The 19,818-nt window shown below is 42.1% G+C and overlaps 1 protein-coding gene across 8 annotated transcripts in view; it reads right to left on the bottom strand.

Annotated features, from left to right (window-relative positions):
- Cit (citron rho-interacting serine/threonine kinase) overlaps window positions 1-19,818 on the bottom strand; it is a 176,565-nt gene that overhangs the window by 31,825 nt on the left and 124,922 nt on the right. For 4 of the 8 annotated variants that reach the window (XM_048342854.1, XM_048342855.1, XM_048342857.1 and 1 more), the window contains 5 exons: window positions 13,758-13,811; window positions 6,457-6,654; window positions 5,808-6,028; window positions 3,185-3,320; window positions 195-299 (listed from right to left, as the gene is read on the bottom strand). In XM_048342854.1, coding sequence (XP_048198811.1) covers window positions 195-299; window positions 3,185-3,320; window positions 5,808-6,028; window positions 6,457-6,654; window positions 13,758-13,811 — 714 coding nt within the window. The remainder of the gene's footprint in view (window positions 1-194; window positions 300-3,184; window positions 3,321-5,807; window positions 6,029-6,456; window positions 6,655-13,757; window positions 13,812-19,818) is intronic. The other 4 variants (XM_048342856.1, XM_048342862.1, XM_048342859.1 and 1 more) reach the window with 2 other exon arrangements.

The following is a 19,818-nucleotide window of genomic DNA, read 5'->3' as shown; positions in this document are numbered from 1 at the left end:
GCGGCCGCTAGCTTTCAAGGCAGATTGTCTTCATGTGTTAAATATCCACCAGAAAGTATTCTGTGATCATTTGATTTTGCTTTTCAGTTTCAAAATATGAATGTGAATGTCTAATTTGAATCTGACCACCTAAGCACACCAGATTTTCACGTTCAAACCCTACCTGGCTCTACTCCTGAGTGGGTTTCACTCACCTCTTCCAGAAGCCTTTGCTTGAGCTCTCGTTCGGTCTCGAGCTTCTGCTGTAAGCTTCGGGCGTTCATTTCTAGCATGGCATGCTTCTTCTCCAAGTCATTGAGCTGAGCATTTGGGAAAATTGGCCATGATGCCACAAGTGAGTATATGAGATTGGGGTAGGCGGGGGGGGGGGGGGGGGGAGGAGGAGGGAAGGAGGAGGTATGTTAGTACAGATTTTTTCCCCTCAACATCCATAAACCTTCGATATGAATGATAACCAAATTCAAAAGGTCAGAATATAAGCGTCATGTTTGGGAAAAAAATGCAAGTCCATATTGTAAGTTAAAGCTCCCTTAGGAGAAGAGGAATCTCTCTATGGGGCAGGCCAAACGTGTGCCTGTCACAAGCCTGAGTGCTCAACAATCTGTTCATCTGACATGTTTTGACTGAATTCAATTAAATAATCATTTTCTGAGTGCTTACCACATGCACAGCATTATGGTGACTAGAATAAAAAGCTGGCCAAGAGTTCTCAAGGATCTTATATCTGGTTAAGAGGGCAGGAGGAGGCCTGTAACTACACAGGTACACAGATCATAACTGCTTGTCAGGAAACAGCTTGATAAGAGAGGCATGAAAAAGAAAAGTTGACCTTAAGTCCAATCAAGCAAGTATGGCATCAAAATGTCTGGAACCAAGTAGGTCTTGGCTACTGAATACGTCAAGGATGGTCAACTAGCCAGGCACTAGTGGCTCACACCTATAATCCTAGTTACTCAGGAGACTGAGATCTGGGAATCTTTCTTCAAAGCCAATCCAGACAGACAAATCCTTGCCAGAGACATACTTACTCCAACTAACCAGCAAAAAGCTGGAACTGGAAGACTGGCTCAAGTGGTAGAGCAAAAAAGCTAAGTGAATGCACCAGGTCCTGAGTTCAAGCTCCAGTACCAGCCTCCAAAAAAAGTATACAACAAGAGAAAAAGATTCCCCAAGTTAAACACATAAGAGTTATACTTATCTCGGGAATGTGGCTTAGTGGCAGAGTGCTTGCCTAGCATGCATGAGGCCCTGGGTTTGATTCCTCAGTACCACATAAACAAACAAAAACAAAGAAATATATAATAATTATTGGGCTGGGAATGTGGCTTAGTGGCAGATTGCTTGCCTCGCATGCATGAAGCCCTGGGTTCAATTCCTCAGCACCACATAAACAGAAAAAGCTGGAAATGGCACTGTGGCTCAAGTGTTAGAATGCTAGCCTTAAGCAAAAAGAAGTCAAGAACAGTGCTCAGGCCCTGAGTCCAAGCCCCAGAACTAGCAAAGAAAAAAGAGCTTATCTCCAAATAACAAATGGTCTCTCCTCATGGTTAAAAGCAACACCACCAACAACAAAAAAAAGCTATCATGAAAAGCCAATCACTTCCTGAGAGATGAGCTGTAGCCTTGAATCCTATAATTCTGTTTCTATGAATTTCCAGCAAGAAATAATCACAGATGTTTGAAAGATTTATGTTCATCACAGTGTTATTTATATGGCAAAAAAAAATTGGAAGAAACCCAAATTTCCACTACAAAGTGAATGCTTAAATTAGGTTCTTACATACAATTTTATTTTCTCAGGATTACATGTTCAAAAAATATTTAATAACTCTCAGGGAAAGCCTCCAGTTATATGGTGTTTTAAAAAAAGATATAGAGCTACAGATATAGTAAGTACCTAGATTTATAAATGTGTGTGTTACGTCTGTGTGCATACAAACAACTACAAATAAATTCGCCATCATAAGAAGGTAATGGGTTTTCAGTCAATTCTTCCCTCTACTCTTCTGTGATTTCTCTATTTCCCACAATGATACTAAACAATTCCTTCTGTAAACACAAAATAACAAAGTTATATAAAATTAAAATTGCTACTTTATATGTGTATAGCATTGCTCAGATCTTCACTTCTGTTGCCTAGAACATGGGAGTTACATGTTCTACATCTCTTTCTAGACTATTAGAAACACTGGCACATCACTTTGTAAACTATTAACATGCAATGGTACACAGACAGAACATATTTCCTATGTGAAATTAAATTCATTAAATTCACATGTTATTGGCATATGGAGGTGAACTCTTTGGGATTAGGATTAGATGAGGTCAGGAAAGTGGGGGTCCCCATGATGGCATTCGGGACTTCATAAGAGGAGATATTTGAGCTAGCTAGCACACTTGCTCCATCTCACCATGTTATGACGCAGCATGAAAGCACTCCTCAGGTGCCTGCACCATGTTCTTGGACTGCCCAACTCCCACATAAACTCCCAGTTCTGTATAAATCATCTCATTTGAGTATTTTGTTATTAGCGACAGAACATGAACTAATACAGACTTATATCTACGATCTGGAATAGGGAGAAGCTGAGCCACCAACAATTGTATCAGTAGAATTAACACTTGTCACCATCGCCATGTGTTTTCCTAGGATGCTCAGGATCAGATCCATAAAGACTTGTAGAAATAAGATGCCAGAAGATAACAAAGATGTGCATCCAGATCAAAATTTAGGCTTCTGGGGCTGGGAATATGGCCTAGTGGCAAGAGTGCTTGCCTAGTATACATGAAGCCCTGGGTTCGATTCCCCAGCACCACATATATAGAAAGTGGCCAGAAGTGGTGCTGTGGCTCAGGTGGCAGAGTGCTAGCCTTGAGCAAAAAGAAGCCAGGGACAGTGCTCAGGCCCTGAGTCCAAGGCCCAGGACTGGCAAAAAAAAAAAAAAAATTTAGGCTTCTGGGGCCCAGATAGGTAGAACTGAAAAAGTTCCTGACCAACCGTGATAACCCTGTACCCACCACACCTACCTATGCTGTAAGCAACTGTGAATCATTACCGATGTTCTGGGAGTGAAGGAATGGATGGTTATGGAATACATTTGCCACAGACTGCACTGAGTTTATGCATGCCTTTAAAAGAAGAAAACAAACACATTCTAAAAAGGCAGAAGGCCTGGGTGCTGACCTTGTCGGAGAGGCTCTCAGCTTTCAGCTTCTGTTCTTTGAGTGCCTGCTGCAGAGCGAGAATCTCAGCCTTATGCTCCTTCACTGCCAACTCTACCACCTGGCGAGACTCGGTGATCCGCTGATCAGCTCTTGCCCTGCCAGGAAAACACAGGACTGCTTTCAGAAGCCCCACTACCACCAACTTGAAGAAGGGAGGCTTGTCCGTGTCTATTCCTGATGAGCAATTAAATGGGCTGGATGTCACACAGATGCCCAACCCTGAGTCCTACCTTCAGATCATGTCTTCCTTTCTGACAGCTTACAGAGCAAAAATGTGACCTACTTCAGGCTTTGAGTAAAATTGCCTTTAAACACTAAAGTTGGAGGAGTACTTGAGTCTGAAAGACTGAAGGGGGAAAATCATTTCCAAACACTGAATAAAAGTATGCTGGACATAGAATGAGGCTCCCTTGAGAGAACCAGGAGAGACCCCGCTTAAGCAAACATTCACTATCTTTAAAACACCTGAAAAGAGTTAAGGGCTCTGTCTGATCATCAGGAAAACAAAGTGAAATGTGAATCTGGTGAATAGATAGATAGATAGATAGATAGATAGATAGATAGATAGATAGATAGATAGATAGATATAGATATAGATATCACTAATAAACAGACCAATCAGCAGGCACCAGTGTCTGACACCTATAATTCTAGCTACTTAGGAGGCTGAGATCTGAGGATCTGAAGCCAGCCCAGGTCTCCAATTAACCAACAAAATCTAGAACTGGAAACGTGGTATGAGTGGTAGACTACCAATAGCAAGTTGGTCGAGAGCAAAAAGCCTGCAATTCAAGCTCTGGTACTGGTGAATAAAAACAGAATACCAAAATCGGAAGCAAACAAGAAAAACCACTTCCCTTCCCCACCTAAGTATTGTTTTTCCCTCTTCTACATGTTGGCTTGTGTGCTTCCTCCATCTCTACTTCCTTCTCTATAAACTCAATCCCACAGCCTTCAAGGATAAACTCAATCATATCCTCCATGAACGTGTCCCCAGGCCCCGCTCAAAAGCAGTGTTTCCTCATCCTGTCACAATTGCATTGATTGATGTGTTTTGCTCACATCATGTATCACTATCTACTTTAGGGGATACATAGTTTAATGCATAGTTTATCTTCTCCACTAGACTCTTAGTCTCATAAGAACAAAAATTAAGGGTTATATTTTATTCATCTCAATATTCCACATAATACTAAAAAAAAAAGTGTGAGTGTGTGTGAGTGTGTGTGTGTGTGTGTGTGTGTGTGTGTGTGTGTGTGTGTGTAGCAGGGAGCCAAGGTCTTTCACAATGATTCCAAAAACAGATATGAAATGGAAGTAGGCTAATGCTAGTCTTTCTAAGTACAGTCCATAATTATATCTTCCATGTGTGGCTGGTTATTCCTTGAAGTCAGATCCGAACCTCAAAAATTATCTCTAAAGGACCCAAGAAATAGCTCAGACAGGAGTTCAATCGTGGGTAGAAAGTAAAAGGAGTGTGGCTAGAGCTTGCAGTGAGACAGGGAAGAACTCAAGGGTATGGAGAAAAGCAGAGCCAGCATCTTAAAACAACAGCTTCTCTTATCAGCAAACTCTCTGATAATAATCAGAAAGGCATTATTTCTACTATTTCTATTATTTCTACTATTTCTATTTCCGGTTCCTCTTGCAATTTAACGGCTCTTACACTTTGCCTCCACTCTCTTTGCGCTCTCTCTCTCTCTTTTAATGCCATTACTGGGGCTTGAACTCGGGGTCTTGTGATCTTGCTTGGCTTTTTCAACTCAACACTGACACTTATGACTCAGAGCTATACCTCCACTTCCAGCTTTTTGGTGGTTAACTGGACTTTGCTGTCTGGAGTGGCTTTGAATCTTGATCTTCAGATCTCAGCTAGGATTACAAGCAACTTTTCCCTACCCCAGAGGATGTCAAACAATGTCTTGGGTCACTTTTGGCTGTCACAATTGGGAAAGGGGATTGCTACTTACATCTAATGAGTAGAGATTAAGGATGAGGCTCAAAATCCCACAATGCAGAACACAGCCCCCCATAACAAAGAATTATCCAGTCCCGAATGTCACAGGACTTAAGCTGGAGAGGCTTGTAGTAGGAAGAACATGGCAAGTACACAAAAACAGGACTTAAAGGGCAATGGTCCTGTGACATGGCCACATGGTCATGATAATAAGATCCCTGACAGAAGTGTTTCCACAAAGAAAGCACTGACAAACTGGAGGGAGACATGGCTCAAGTGGTAGAGTACCTGCCTAGCAATTATCAGGACCCAAGTTCAAATCCCCAGTACTTCCTTATAAATAAATAAAACACAAGGAGAGCACTGAGATATTTGCCTTGACTACCAGGTGTCAGCATGAGGCGAATGGAAATCAGCCGGTGCACAGAATTCAAGTGATATATCACCAGGACAATCCATACAATCCTACTTCACTGGGTGTCCTGGTCTTAGCCCTAAAAGACTGGAATCTTGGGAAACTCTGTACTCCCAGGCAATTGGGGACACTGGACACCCTGCTCAACATTCTGACAGAGCTCCAGCTGCAATCACCTGCCCCTGGCCTTCTGCAAATAGGAAGTCCCACCTGCTCTGCTTCTCAGTGTCCAGCATCCTCTGTAACTCCCGAACCCGACACTCAAACTGGGACTTCTCATCACCAAGGACACTCCTCCAGGCCTCCCACTGGCGCTCTTTCTCCAGCAGCTCATCGTTGAGGGCCTCCAAATCCATCACCTGTTCTTCCAGCATTGTGCACGTGGTCTTCAAAGCCTCCATCGTCTGCAAATCAGTACCACTCAGTTGTGCCTTGTATCAAACGAGGATTTCCTGGAGGTTACTTTTGTGGGATCAGTTTCAGAAAAGCACAAATTCCTAACGACAGTCTGAAATACGTTCTCTCTGTTATCTTATAGCTCAAATGGGAGGGGAAACCACATGACAATGGACAAAAGGCCATTGCAGTCTTAAGAGGCAAACCCCAAAGTCAGCTGGAGGGAGAAGTGACCAAGTTTTAAACAAAGTGTTTTACACTGGACTCCCAAAGCATTCAATTTTATGTTTCATTATTGCCAAACCCAATGAACAAGAAACATGGTGCACTTTTCCAAAGATAGTTTTCAAAATCCCAACATCTTGGCAACAAGAGATGATGGAAAAGGAGCCCATTTACTGATGAGGTTTGAAGTCTGCAGAAGGCATGCAGCCTCCTTCTCAACCCTGTCTGCCCTCCTTACTTGCTTCTGGCTGGTAAGCTGCATCTCCCTTTCAGTGATCTCTCGGCGCAGGTGATCCACTTCACTTCGCAGCTGCACAATCTCATCATTGGCCCCAGAGGCCTCATCAAGTTGTTTGGACAAGTAGAAGTTTTGGTTGTTGAGTTCAGCATTATCTTCAGTCAACTGGTTTAGCTGCTCTTCCAGGTCTGTGATTACCTAGGAGGAGAAGGGAGTCCCAACTATATATCGAACAAGTTCATTGTGAGCAAGGGACTGTTTCTAGAACCTTCAAGCTACATGACAATGGGTAGCTGTCTATCTTAGGGGCCAAATCTAAACCCTGACTCCCATTCAGTTCTAATATGCATGCCTTGGGAGGAAAAAAAAAGAGCAAAGTCCTACAGCCAGCTACTGGCTACTGAGGAAGCTGAGTGAGATTTGGAGGTTCCCAGTTAAAAGCCAGCCCAGGAAGAAAAGTCATCAAAACTGCACCTCCAATTAACCAGCAAAAAGCTGGGCTGGGGCATGACTTAAGTGGTAGAATGCCAGTTATAATTTTTTAAAAAAGCATAGAGAGTGTAAGACTGTGAATTTAAGCCCTGGGCTGGCACTGATACACAAAAAAGGGAGGGAAATCTTGACTGTGCAAGGGACAAGCTCAAATGAGATCAAGTTAATATGGAGAGAGGTGGGATTGAAAGTTTAGGAGAACAGAAAAAAAGTCTAACTCCATAACTGCCTAATTAAAATCAAGATGACCTTGACACTTCCTGTAGGACACTGTCATTGGAAATGGCTATAGTCTTAGAAAGCCAAGTTTTTATCAAGGAAAACTGACACTGAAGGACACCAAGAGTTATTTGAATAAAATCACAAGCAATGAATTTAATTTCATGTAACCAAGAGAAAAAAAGAATCTTAAAGGACGCTAGGAATGATTCTGAAACTACAAAACCGCATTATGGCACCACCGTAATGGATTTCACTATACATTGGCTCTCAGTGTATATGAAATTGCCATTTTACTGAGAAATCTAATCTGCTTGTACTAAATTATTTCCCTGCTCAATGGCAGAATGACTTCCGTTTCAGTGCATTTAAGCTTTTCTATTCTCTTCATCAAGGTTTAGTGTCGGTGCTTGCAGAGAGCTTTTGCATAAAAATACTTTAGAAGTTTAAGGGCAATTTTCTAATAATAGTTGAAATGAGGTGCACAGGCCATAAATTAAATTTTATGCAACAAAAAGAAGTAAATTAAAAGGAATATGCCTTTAAGCCTATGGTTATTAATTGCTTCCTATTTCCAAGCCTTGAACAGACTTAACTTGTGAGATCTTACCATTGTTTCCATGACAAATTCCTTATTGTAACCCTCTCTGATTATCAATTTAAAAATAAAAATATTCCCAGACACACGGAAATAGAGAACATCAATTAAGCTCATTTGTTCAATGTGGCACAGAAAATGCAGCTTTTCATTTTGTTAACTGAACTGATAACCTTTTAACATAGTAGATGGTCCAGTAATTTGCTTTTTCAAGTCAAAATCCACGTTCATTCCTAATGTACTGCTCTGAGACAGGCTGTGAGCTACAAGAGGGGAATAAAAAAGTTATCTGGTCAGGTTTTCAGGTGAAGCACTAAGGTCTTGAGTCATGTGTATTTGTGTACTAGGGCTTGAACTCAGTTTCTCTCATTCTTGTTTAACTTTCTCGTTCAAGACTAGTGCTTTATTTACTCCCTGGGCTATAGCTCTACCTGAGTCTCATGGACTTCCCTGCTTGGCTTGCTTCAACCTTGATCCTAACATCTCCATCTCCTGAATAGATTAGAAAGGAATCACTAGCACCCAGTTTGTGTTGCCCTTTCTGAGACATGGTTACATCTCCTAAAATCCCAGACAATAAACAAACAACTCCCATTGGTTCAACCGGTCTTCCAGTTGAACAGAGTGGAGACATTCCTTCAGCTATTTTTCCTGCTAGACTGTCAATGTTCCCATTTACTTCTGTGTTTCCTTCTACATTTCCCACAAAAAAAAAAACACCAGTAAAATGAGGCAAGCCACCTAGCTATACAATGGATTCCTGATACACCTAGAAGCCACCTTGAACTTGACTGGGTTTCTTTTCTCCTTATATGACAGGGAAGTGAATAGTATGTTTATTCTTCTGTTTGTACTTTTGAATTTTCTTGTATACCATTTGGTGCCATTCTACATGAAATATCAAAAAGAAAAATTGAAGCCAGGTGCTGGTAGCTCACACCTGTAATCTTAGTTACTCAGGAGGCTGAGAACTGAGGATTAGGTTTCAAAGCCAGCCTGGACAGGAAAGTCCGTGAGACTCTTAGCTCCAACTAAGCACCAAAAATGTCAGAGGTAGAGCTGTGTGGCTCAAGTGGTAGAGTGCTAGCCTTGGGCACAAAAGCTCAGGGACAGAGCCCAGGCTCTGAGTTCAAGCCCCAGATCGGGCGAGCGCACGCGCACGTGCGCGCGTGCGCACACACACACACACACACACACACACACACCAAAAAAAGAAGAAAAATGGATACTGATCAAGATGGTACTTCATTTTTTGAAACTTCTTGGGAAATAGACTACTGCAAGCCTAGTCATCTAAGAATATGTAATTTACCTGCCATTCAAAGTTATATTTAAGCCTTTGGGTACTTAGTTCCTTTCGTTAATTCTTTTAAAAAATTATGATGAGGCTACTTCTGATACTTCTTCTCTTTCTCCTAAAATCAGATTTCAAAAGAGTAAACAGGAAACATGACAAAGCCAGTGAGGACTTCACTGGCATGAGAAGGTCCCTTCTAGCTTCTTATTGTCTGGTTTTCAAGGGTCTCAGGGTCTCTGACTTTATTCTCAGTTTGTGGTGGTTCTCTATTTGGTCACTGTCTCTAGTTTGCTCATTTGTCCACATGAGGGTGTGTGTCTGTGAGAAGCTCCATGTAGGGATTGGAGACAATTCAACTCCCAGTTCTCAAATCACAACATATCACTTTATGACCCTACTTCAAATGGCTGGAACTGTGGTTACATGTTAGACATGTCTATATACATATATATTGGGTTGACACATACTAAACTGACTTTAAACCCAGTAAGCAGTAAGATAATGGTCTCCATGGTTACAATGAAAAATAGAAGAGCATAATAAGCAATCTCTAAAATTGCTCATTGAAGTAGGCATTCATTTATGCTTGTTTTAGAGATGGGGTAGCCTGAGCTAAGTTAATTCCCCAAGGGCATAAGCTACTAGATGACAAAGCTGGAATTTGAAGCCAGCACTGAAATTCAAACACCCTATCCTCTCAGCCCCATCCTGTGTACCTGTTAACATAGGGAGGTGTTTAATTCTGTATTTGATTTATCTTTCAGGTCTTTGTAATAGAGAAGCTTTCTTAGGACTACATGGTGGCAATGAGTATATTCCCTCCACAGGAAAAGCAAATGGCCAGTTCATTAACAGGTTATTTTTTGAATCTGTTAACCTTTAAGACCCAAGGATAGAAGTGAGAGGGGGAGTGATAAACTGAAGGCTGATTCCATCTTCACAGAAAAAAAACCAACAACAACCATAAGGGCAGTAGCTTCACAAAGCAGGGGTGAGCACAGCTTTTCTTACAGGCTGTGTTTGCAGATAAGAGATTCTAAGAGAGAGAGGGAAAAAAAAAAAAAGCAAGTACCCAAGATCTCTGTTTGAGGTTATCTTTTCCTTCTCCAGGGCTCACAGGGCTGAGAAGCAGATGTTGACCCTTCACATGGAAGGACCAGTTCAAGAGAGGGGTGGCCAGGAGGGGCCCAGCAGCACATCAGGGGTGAAGAAAACAACCCAACAACAAGCACCAGGCTAACAAGAATGGAATCCTATTTTCATGCCTAGTTCTTTCCTGAAGGCAGTGATTTGCATATTATTTATTTTTAATCTTATAGCTGACAGATTGATTCATAATTAAAGCAGTGTCATATGCTTGCCCACCAACTCCCTCTAAAACAGACTTAGGTAGGGTTTTAGGTGCCAGATTGAATCAAATCCTTTTATAAATCCCTTCAAAATATAGAAATGTTGGGGAAAAAATCTTATTGCTCCCTGGCTTTGTGGAAACTGCCAATGGGGTGTTCTTATCAATTGAGTTATTACAGAGAGTTCTTGCCAGTATCAAAGACAAATGTGGTTGGGTCAAGCCAAAAAAGAAAGGAACACCTATCACCCTCCCCTAAAGTATTTGAAAGCAGCCTTGAACTTCCAAAAGTGATCACTGAGACCTACTAGGACAGCCAAGCATCCCAAAGCAGTAGATTCTGAGCTTTTGTAAAGATACAGAGGCATTTTTCCCAGTAAAAGATTGTTATAAAGCCCAGTATAATAAAAATAAGAATAACCAACATTACTTAATCCTTTCTAAGAGCCAAGCCCTGTGCAAGCCTTCTGAATGCATCCTATAATTTAATTACTAAAAGAAATCTACCACAGAGTTACCAATTTCTATGGCTCGGTGATTCATAAGTCTTGCTGTTTTCTGGCACTTGAATGTACATGGGAACTAAAGAAGCGACCTCTTTCCTCACTCAGCACCCAGCATCCAAACAACAATTATTAAAATAACTGTATCCGATAATCAGTCAGGGGAAAGAGGCTAGTGAGCACCAGCGGCTCACACGTGTAGTCACAACTACTCAGAAGGCTGAGATCCAAGGGTCACAGTTCAAAGCCAGATCAGACAGAAAAATTCCTGAGATTCTACCTCTACCTAGCCAGCATAAATGCTGAACTGGAGGCGTGGCTCAAGTGGTAGAGTACCAGTCATAAGTGACAAAGCTAAGTGAGAGTGAGAGACCCTGAGTTTAAGCCCTGGTACCCATTTAAAAAGTGGGGGGGGGGGGGGGCTGGGGATATAGCCTAGTGGCAAGAGTGCCTGCCTTAGATACACGAGGCCCTAGGTTCGATTCCCCAGCACCACATATACAGAAAACGGCCAGAAGCGGCGCTGTGGCTCAAGTGGCAGAGTGCTAGCCTTGAGCGGGAAGAAGCCAGGGACAGTGCTCAGGCCCTGAGTCCAAGGCCCAGGACTGGCCAAAAAAAATAAATAAATAAATAAATAAAATAAAAAGTGGGGGGGGGGCGATAGAATTACAAGAGTAACAGGACTTTTAAGGGTAATGGATATGTTCTTTTTTATTGTTTTGGTTTTTTAGGTGTATACATATTTCACAGCTCATTAGTTCATGGCATACCAATTATATACAAGTAAAACTATAAGAACTTCTTCATTTTCACATCAAAAACTTTTAAAAAGTAGAAAAATAACCTTAGATAAATGGAACAGAATTACAGGGGAACACATTTTTTTTAATACAAGTTTAAAGAAATTTTAGTAAGAGGGAGAGAATCACAGGTGAGGTCTGGTGGTTCATACCTGTAATCCTAACACATGAAGACTTGAGACAAGAAGGGCTCAAGTTTGAGGCCAACTTGTGCTACGTACTAAGACTATCACAAAACTAAAAGAATGGGAGGGAAGAATCACAGTAATAAAATTATCTATATTTTACACTGTGATCACTGTCAAGCATGTATTTATTTGATAGCAAATAACTCTAGTATAAAAATAAGAAGCCAAGAAAAGGACCAAAAAAACAAGGCAGAAGAGCTCAGGAACAGAATTTTCTCCAGCAGCTCTTCAAGGAAGGGAAAAGAGATGGGAGCAATCTATTTGAGAGTATGCTAAGGCAGACACATTCTGATCCAATGTCAGCTCTGGAAATAGAGACTAAACTAAAAGTCTGTCTGCCAAAAAGCCACAATCTCCTGACCTAGCAATTCAACTCTTGGGTATCTGTTCACCAGAATTAAGTGTTTGTAGCCCCCATAGTACTTGTACAGAATGCTTCCTGGCAGCTTTTTTTAATCCTGAAAAAAATCCAAATGCCCACCAACAGGAGGATGGATTACAAACCTATACTGTGATTCACACACTGGAAATACTACACAGTAATGAGAAAGAACAAATGGTTGACAAATACAACCACAAAGAAGAACTTCACAACTTAAACATTTAAAAAAAGAAAGAAACTTAAGCCTCAAAGGGCATATACTCTTTGAATTCCATTTATATGAAGTTCAAAATTAGACAAAATTAACCTATGGTATCAGAGGTCAGAATAACTGAGTCTTTGGCTAAGAAGAACCTTCTAGGAACTAGAAATGTGCTGCATCACGATCTGTATTTAGTTGCACCATGGTCTATATATGCAAAAGTTTTATTGTGTGCACTAAGATCAGTATAGTTTATGCACTTTATTAAATGCATTCTGTACCTAAATTAAGGAGGAATGTCTCAGTTATAATAGCTAAACAGCTATGTGTGTATGTGTGCGTGCTGAACATTCACAGATGCAAATAGCACAAACAAGGATGTCATCACATAGGACTAATAAGATAGTAAGTTGATGAAAAGATTGAAAAAAAAAGGAAGAGTTGGAAGCATGAGGGACACCATCCTCTCTTCTGGCAGGGACCTACTTCAGTCCCTCCTTTGTTTTACCACAGACTTTATTATATAACCTATGAATGATGCTTATCTGCTAATAGAATTCACATCTCTCAATAAGTGGAACATAGCCCAAAGGGTCTGAGATTGAGTTTACAGAGTAGAAAGGCAAATTCCATCCATTAGGGAGATAAGATTTCCATCTCCTCTGAGTAGCGGAGAAGCCTTGAAGACCCACGTGTCTATCACATTTGGGGTCTTTGGCCAAGGCTTTGGGGAATGGTTTTGATTCTCTAAAAATTAGCAGAATGACTATCTAGAACCCCAAAATTATAAGTAAGTTTGACCATATTATCTTCATCAAGCTACAGTTCATATTAAAACTCAGCCACTAAGGTGTGATAGCTCATGTTCATTATCCTAGCTACTCAGGAGACTGAGGCTCGCAAGTCTGGAGTCCAAGGCCCATCCAGGTAAAAAGTTCACAAGATCAGAAGCTGGTTGGAGTGCTGCATGCCTCTTATCCCAGCTTTGCAGGCACTGTAAATAAGAGGAATGTGGTCCAGGACAGCCCAGACATTAACTGTAAGACTCTATTTGAAAAATAGCTAAAGCACAAAGGATTGGGTTCATGGCTCAAGTATTAGAGTACCTGCCTAGCAAAATGAGGTCCTAAGTTCAAACCCCAGTACCACCAAAACAAGACAAAATGAAAGCAAAAACAAATAGCAACAACAAAACCCACCAACCACTGATAACTGTCCTTTTCTGTTTTAGTTTCCTGGTATCTTAGTCATCTTTGACTACTTGGTACTCACAGTGCAGCTGTTACGAAGGGCATCAAATTTGCGCTGGATTTCATCTCTATGTGCCTAGAAGGTAAGAAGTGGACTATAAATTTTTCACAGGGGAGAACACTATTTTACATGCAAAGAATCAAAACACCCAAGACAAGGAGTGGTTCAAGGTGAGTCATTGAACTCAAACCCCCATACTGGCTAAATAAACATACCAATACCCTCAAATACATGAAACAGGCCAGGAAAACTATTACAGCAGCCCCAGCATTTGTCTTAGAAATGAAATGAATTCATTCTTAGAAAAGAATGAATTAATCAAGGAATCAGCCACACCAGAACTAAGTTAAAGAAGCACATGGATACCATGTTAATAACAGTATTTAGGCCATATATCCATATCTTCAACAAATAATTTTAATATATATCATAATACTTGTGCACTACTGATAGACAAAGGGGAAAGTAATAAAATGATTAAGTATTACTCTTGTACATTTTTCCTATCCTTCATTCCGAGAAGATGAATAATTTAGTAATGTTCCTTCTTTCTCTCTGACTTCCCCCTTCCTGACTTACAAGACACACATAGGACCCATACACACACACACACACACACACACACACACACACACACACACACACACACACACACACACACCAGGAAAAAGTAGGGTCTCTTTTTTTTTTTCTTTTCTTTTTTGGTACTGGGCATAAAACCCAGGCCACTGAGCTACATCCCAGCCCCCCTTTTTAAATTAAAAGCTTTTGAGAATCCAGCTTGGTGGTTAGCCCCTATAATTCCAGCACTCAGGAGGCAGAAGGACCAGTTCAAGGACAGTTGGAATGACATACACAGTACAACTCTGTCTTAAAAGAAAAAGAGAGAGAGAGAGAGAGAGAGAGAGAGAGAGAGAGAGAGAGAGAGAGAGAGAGAGAGAGATCAACAACAGAAGCTGCTGAGGTTCACAAAAATCACACTGACCTGGAAGCAAACAAATGGGTTTTCTCTGAGGTAAAGCCACTCTAAAACTGCAGTGTTCCTGCTAAAGTAGATCTTAAGTGTCCACCAAAGGTTCTTATGTTATTAGCTCAGTAGCAGCCTGTAACACTATGGGGGGGGGGGGCTCTTTAAGATGAGGGGGTAGGGTGCCTACACAGAGGAGGCTTGGTTCTGGGGGCACACCCTTAATGAAGATATTGGGGACCCTGGCCCCTTCCTGTCTCTCTGCTTCCCAGCTTCTACAACGTGAACAGGTTTCCTTTGCCTGCCTTGCACCCTCACCATAAAACACTGCTCTGCCGCAAGCTCTAAGCCAAGTGTCCATGGACCGGAACCTCTGAAATTGTGAGCCCCAAGTAAGCCTTTCCTCCTTTTAAGTGGATTTGTCTCAGGGCCTCTGTCCCAATGACAGAAGGCTGGCTAACACGAGTCCCATCAGCTGCACACTCTATGCATGACAATGTAGTCAGATACAGGTAGATGCAGCTGACACTCGCATTCTTGGTAAAGACAGACAGAAACTAAGTGTGTGGCGGTAGACTGTAACAAATGCCAGGAAGAGACAGCAAGGGGGCAGGAAGACAGAGGGAAGGAGAATGGACAGAGACTGGGACGAGGCAGTCCACTGCAGCTTGTCTGCAGCAATGACATTTAAATGGAAACCCACAGGATATGGAGGAGCCGGCCATGCAAAGCATAAAGAGGGCAGAAGAGTCTTCAAGACTCCAGCAAAATAGACTGGAGACAGAAAGCTGAGTGGAAGAATCCGCCCCAGCACCGGCCCACAAAAACTGTCTTCTGTTCTTATTCTCTAAGCAACAGAACAGAATAAGGATCTCCCCAGTGTTTACACTGTGTCAGGCACTACCTGTCTTCTAGCAGTGCCTGGGAGTACAGAAGACTATGTGCCAATGCAGCACCATTGGATACACAGGATTTTGGTTTCTCTAGAGACACCAGGAGATGACTGCATTGGACTGCAAGTAAAATGTATTCCTTTTTCAATTGCAGTCCATTTTGGTTGCTGTTGTTTTTCTTTTTTACCAGTACTAGGGTTTGAACTCAGGGCCTTGGACCTGCTCAGCTTGCTTACCTAGCTGGCAACCTACCACTTGAGTCAACCTCCAGTCCCACTTTTTACCAGTTAATCAGAGATGGGAGTCTCATGGGCTCTTCTTTCTGGGTTGGCTTTGATCCTGCATTTCTCAGCCTACTGAGTAGCTAGCATTTCGGGCGTGAGGCACCAGTGCCCAACTGCTATTGCATGTTCTTATTCTGCTCTATTTTCTATTTTCAAGTAACTAACACCACTAAAAACTCACTGAACTGCCCTACTGGAGTCTGAAACTTCGATCCCTAATACTCATTTATGTTCATTACAACTAACCTTATGGGGCCTTTGGATAATCTGAACACATCAAATGGCAATCCTCTCTGAAGGTACATATCATGACCTGCAGTCTTTAGGGCCACTGACTTTACTAGTGATTTGGAAGCACATCTGTAAAATGTAAAAGTGAGGGTCTGGGAATGTGGCCTAGTGGTAGAGTGCTTGCCTAGCGTCCATGAAGCCTTAGGTTCAATTCCACATAAACAGAAAAAGCCAGAAGTGGTGTTGTGGCTCAAGTGGTAGAGTGCTAGCCTTGAGCAAAAAGAAGCCAGGGACAGTGCTCAGACCCTGAGTTCAAGCCCCAGGACTGGCAAAAAAGTAAAAAAATGTAAAAGTGACTCATAACATCCAATAACGTTTAACTATTCAACGATCTGAGTAAGAAAGTGGTAAGAAATATGTTATTTATGTTTCTTTAAAAGAAAAAAAGAAGGGAGGGATGGAGAGAGAGAGGGAAAGAGAGAGGAAGAAAAAAATGAACAAGGGGAGGGAAGGAAGAGGGAGGAAGGGAAGGGAAGGAAAGGGGAGGAAGGGAAGGGAAGGAAAGGGAAGGAAAGGGACAAACACAAGGTTATGAAATATATGAAGAGCATGCACAAAACTCTGGGTTCAATTCCTCAGCACCACATAAACAGAAAAAGCAGGAAGTGGCGCCATGGCTCAGGTGGTAGAGTGCTAGCCTTGAGCAAAAAGTAGCCAGGGACAGTGCTCAGTTCCTGAGTTCAAGCCCCACGACTAACCAAGAGGAAGGACAGAAGAACAGAAGGACGGAAGGACGGAAGGAAGGAAGGAAGGAAGGAAGGACGGGAGGGAGGGAGGGAGGGAGGGAGGGAGGGAGGGAGGGAGGGAGGGAGGGAGGGAGGGAGGGAATACCTAAGCACCAGTGGCTAGCTACTAAGCAGAAACATCTAGAAGATTGCTATCTCCAATTAACCAGCAAAACAGCTACCTTGGAGAGATTAGAGGTGTGGCTCAAGTAGTAGAACACTAGCTATAAGCAAGAAAAAGCTGAGTGAGAACATGAAGCCTTGAGTTCAAGCCCCAGTACCAGTAAAAAAAAATAAAAAGGGTCAGGTTGCAGGGGCGGGGGACAGGGGGACACGAGTATATACAATGAAAATTACATATGACAAGGTTTGGGTTCTCTCAATGAAATATTTCAGGGCTCATTAGCTATTAAGTACTACAGGGAATTGATATTTATACTCTTTAAATTATGAAGGACCCCAGAGAGTACAAGTGTTAACCTAGTTCAAATTAAATAAAGATAAAGCAAATGTTAACAGAGTGAAAAACATCAGATGATGACTTGGAGATTGTTCTAAAAATAGTTTGCCTGGGAGCTTTTGGGGTCCAAGGACTTGGAAGCTGGGTGGCATTGAGGCAGACTAAGGGCCAAGGATGCTCTTTTTAGGGTGTCTCTATGCTTACATTAATATTACGGGAAGTTACAGGAGGAAGAAAGGGGGGTGAATTAGGCAAGGCCTGCAGAACTGAAAGGAAGCTGGTTCTGACTTGGGACCACTTTCTGCGATTCATGGTTATGTTCTAGAACCCTTGGGCTTCCATTGCAGCCCACCCACCTTTTCCATGTGAAAGCAAGCACCAAAGAAGACTCACTTTACGTCCCCCAATTTCACAGCTTGGCTATCACCTGACAGCTTAACTCATTAGATACAAGAATTGGTGTTTATGTAAAGGAATGAGAGCACTCATTGATTCACGATTCTCACAGATCAAAGAGGTTGAGTTCAGAAGACTCTAGCCACACTCTGCAGGAGAAAGGATTTTCTCAAAAGGGTCTCTAGCTTCCCACTTGTGGTTGTTCCCCTCAGTGCTTGACCAGTAAAAGAACATGGAAGCAGAAATCCAGAGCGTGTTTGTGAGGCCTTGTTGGTGTCCACAAAGCAAACACCGTATGCCTACCAGGATACTCAGAGTAGCACTGGGTTCTATGACACAGCTGAGTGATGCTATCAAGTGTGCAGACTCCAGTCTTAAATAATATCAGGTCCAGGACCCCAAAACAAACATTTTTCTTCTCTTCCAGTGACAAATGAAGTATCTGGGGTTTGTTTGTTTTGTTTTTTTTGCCAGTCCTGGGCTTGAACTCTGGGCCCGGCACTGTGCCTGAGCTTCTTTTGTTCAAGCCTAGAACTCTACCGCTTGAGCCATAGCACCACTTCTGTTCATGGTGGCACTGCAGAACTGAACCCAGGTCTTCATGCATGCTAGGCAAGCACTCTACAAAGCCACATTCCCAGCCCCTAAATGAAGCATCTTAAAAGCATTTTTCTGTTCCAAGTTGACTTTGCTGTTGTTAATCCTAGCTTTCCAGTACCAAGTGGATTTCAATGCAAATGTAGTTAACAGGGCTGGTAAAGCTTGTAGGAAGAAAGCAGTTAAGAAGGCCAACAATGGCCTGCCAGTTGCCCCTGCTAGGCTCCTTTAATGGAAAGCCCTAATTTAACTGTGCTCCATCTAATGTAGGTGGGGGGGGGGGGGGCGCAAACCAGGTAACTGCTCCCTTCCTATGCTAAGAGATGGACGCCTCTCTGAATTAAGCAATAACAGTTCATTTGGCCATTCCTATTTATTGATAAAACACCATGCTGTGAAGCTCAGGGGAGATCATTTTAGATCTGGCTGATTTAATCTGATTGATGCTTGTGTTGAGTCTAGATGTGGGCCTCAAAAAAAATAAAGAACACAGGGAAAAATTTTCTCAGCAAATATATTCTTTAAAATAGTCAAGCAAGCCATTCAGGAAGAGAGGAAGGAAAAAGCCCACAGACTCAAAGCTGAACTAAAGCATACTGAATACCTTTATTAGTTTGCTTAAAAGAGTTGCATACGAGAGGCTTACAAACAGCTATTTGCAAGCAAGCATTTCTTTTTTTTCCTCAAGACAGGCTACACATAGCCTAGGCTGGCTTCAAATTTGCAGTTGTCCTACCTCAGCCTCCTGCGTACTGGAATTATAGGCATGCAACACCATGCCCGGCTCCCTGCCATCAGTTTGAACAACCCGATTTCCCATGGCACCTTCATGTATAAAAGTGACAGAGCCCTATACTCTAGACCTAGGAAGCTTTTTTGTTTTGTTTTGTATTTTTTTTGAGATGCTCTAAGGCAGTGATCTCATCTAGCTAAATTAAGTCGTGACTTGCTGCTGTGCTAGGCTTCTAGCAGCCACTAGTCAGAGCACATTCCAACCCGCAGCCAGGCAGGATTTAAAGGACTAATTTCTCCACAGATAAACAGCAGCAATACACGTTCTATTCTATTTTATATCTTTCCCCTTCCAAATGGGTAGGGGAGAAGACAAAACATACAGCTACCACCTTCCTTTCCAGTTCCAATTGAGGAGCAAGATAAACATGTCATTCTTGGTTGCTTCAAAGGAAAAAGACTGGAGGAATTACAGGCCAATGCTCTGGAGGGCAGTGGGCAGAGGGAGGCTAAAGACACAGCATTAGGCACAAGCAAGTGCTCATTAAATTTGGATTAAATCACTGCTGTCTCTCTTTCATCTGGGAGAGGGGCACAAGATATTAATATACAAGGCATTAAACAACAGTGGTTCAAATTTAGGTGTCTTCCTATAGCAGCTAGGAAATGTTGTGTATCAGCTAAACACTGGCTCAAGCCTGTAAGCCTAGCGACTTGAGGAGGCCGAGATTGGGGGA

Source organism: Perognathus longimembris, chromosome 3, assembly GCF_023159225.1.
Source record: "Perognathus longimembris pacificus isolate PPM17 chromosome 3, ASM2315922v1, whole genome shotgun sequence".
Classification (NCBI taxonomy): domain Eukaryota; kingdom Metazoa; phylum Chordata; class Mammalia; order Rodentia; family Heteromyidae; genus Perognathus; species Perognathus longimembris.
Note: the sequence above shows the minus strand (reverse complement) of the source record. Positions and strands in the feature narration are given on the sequence as shown.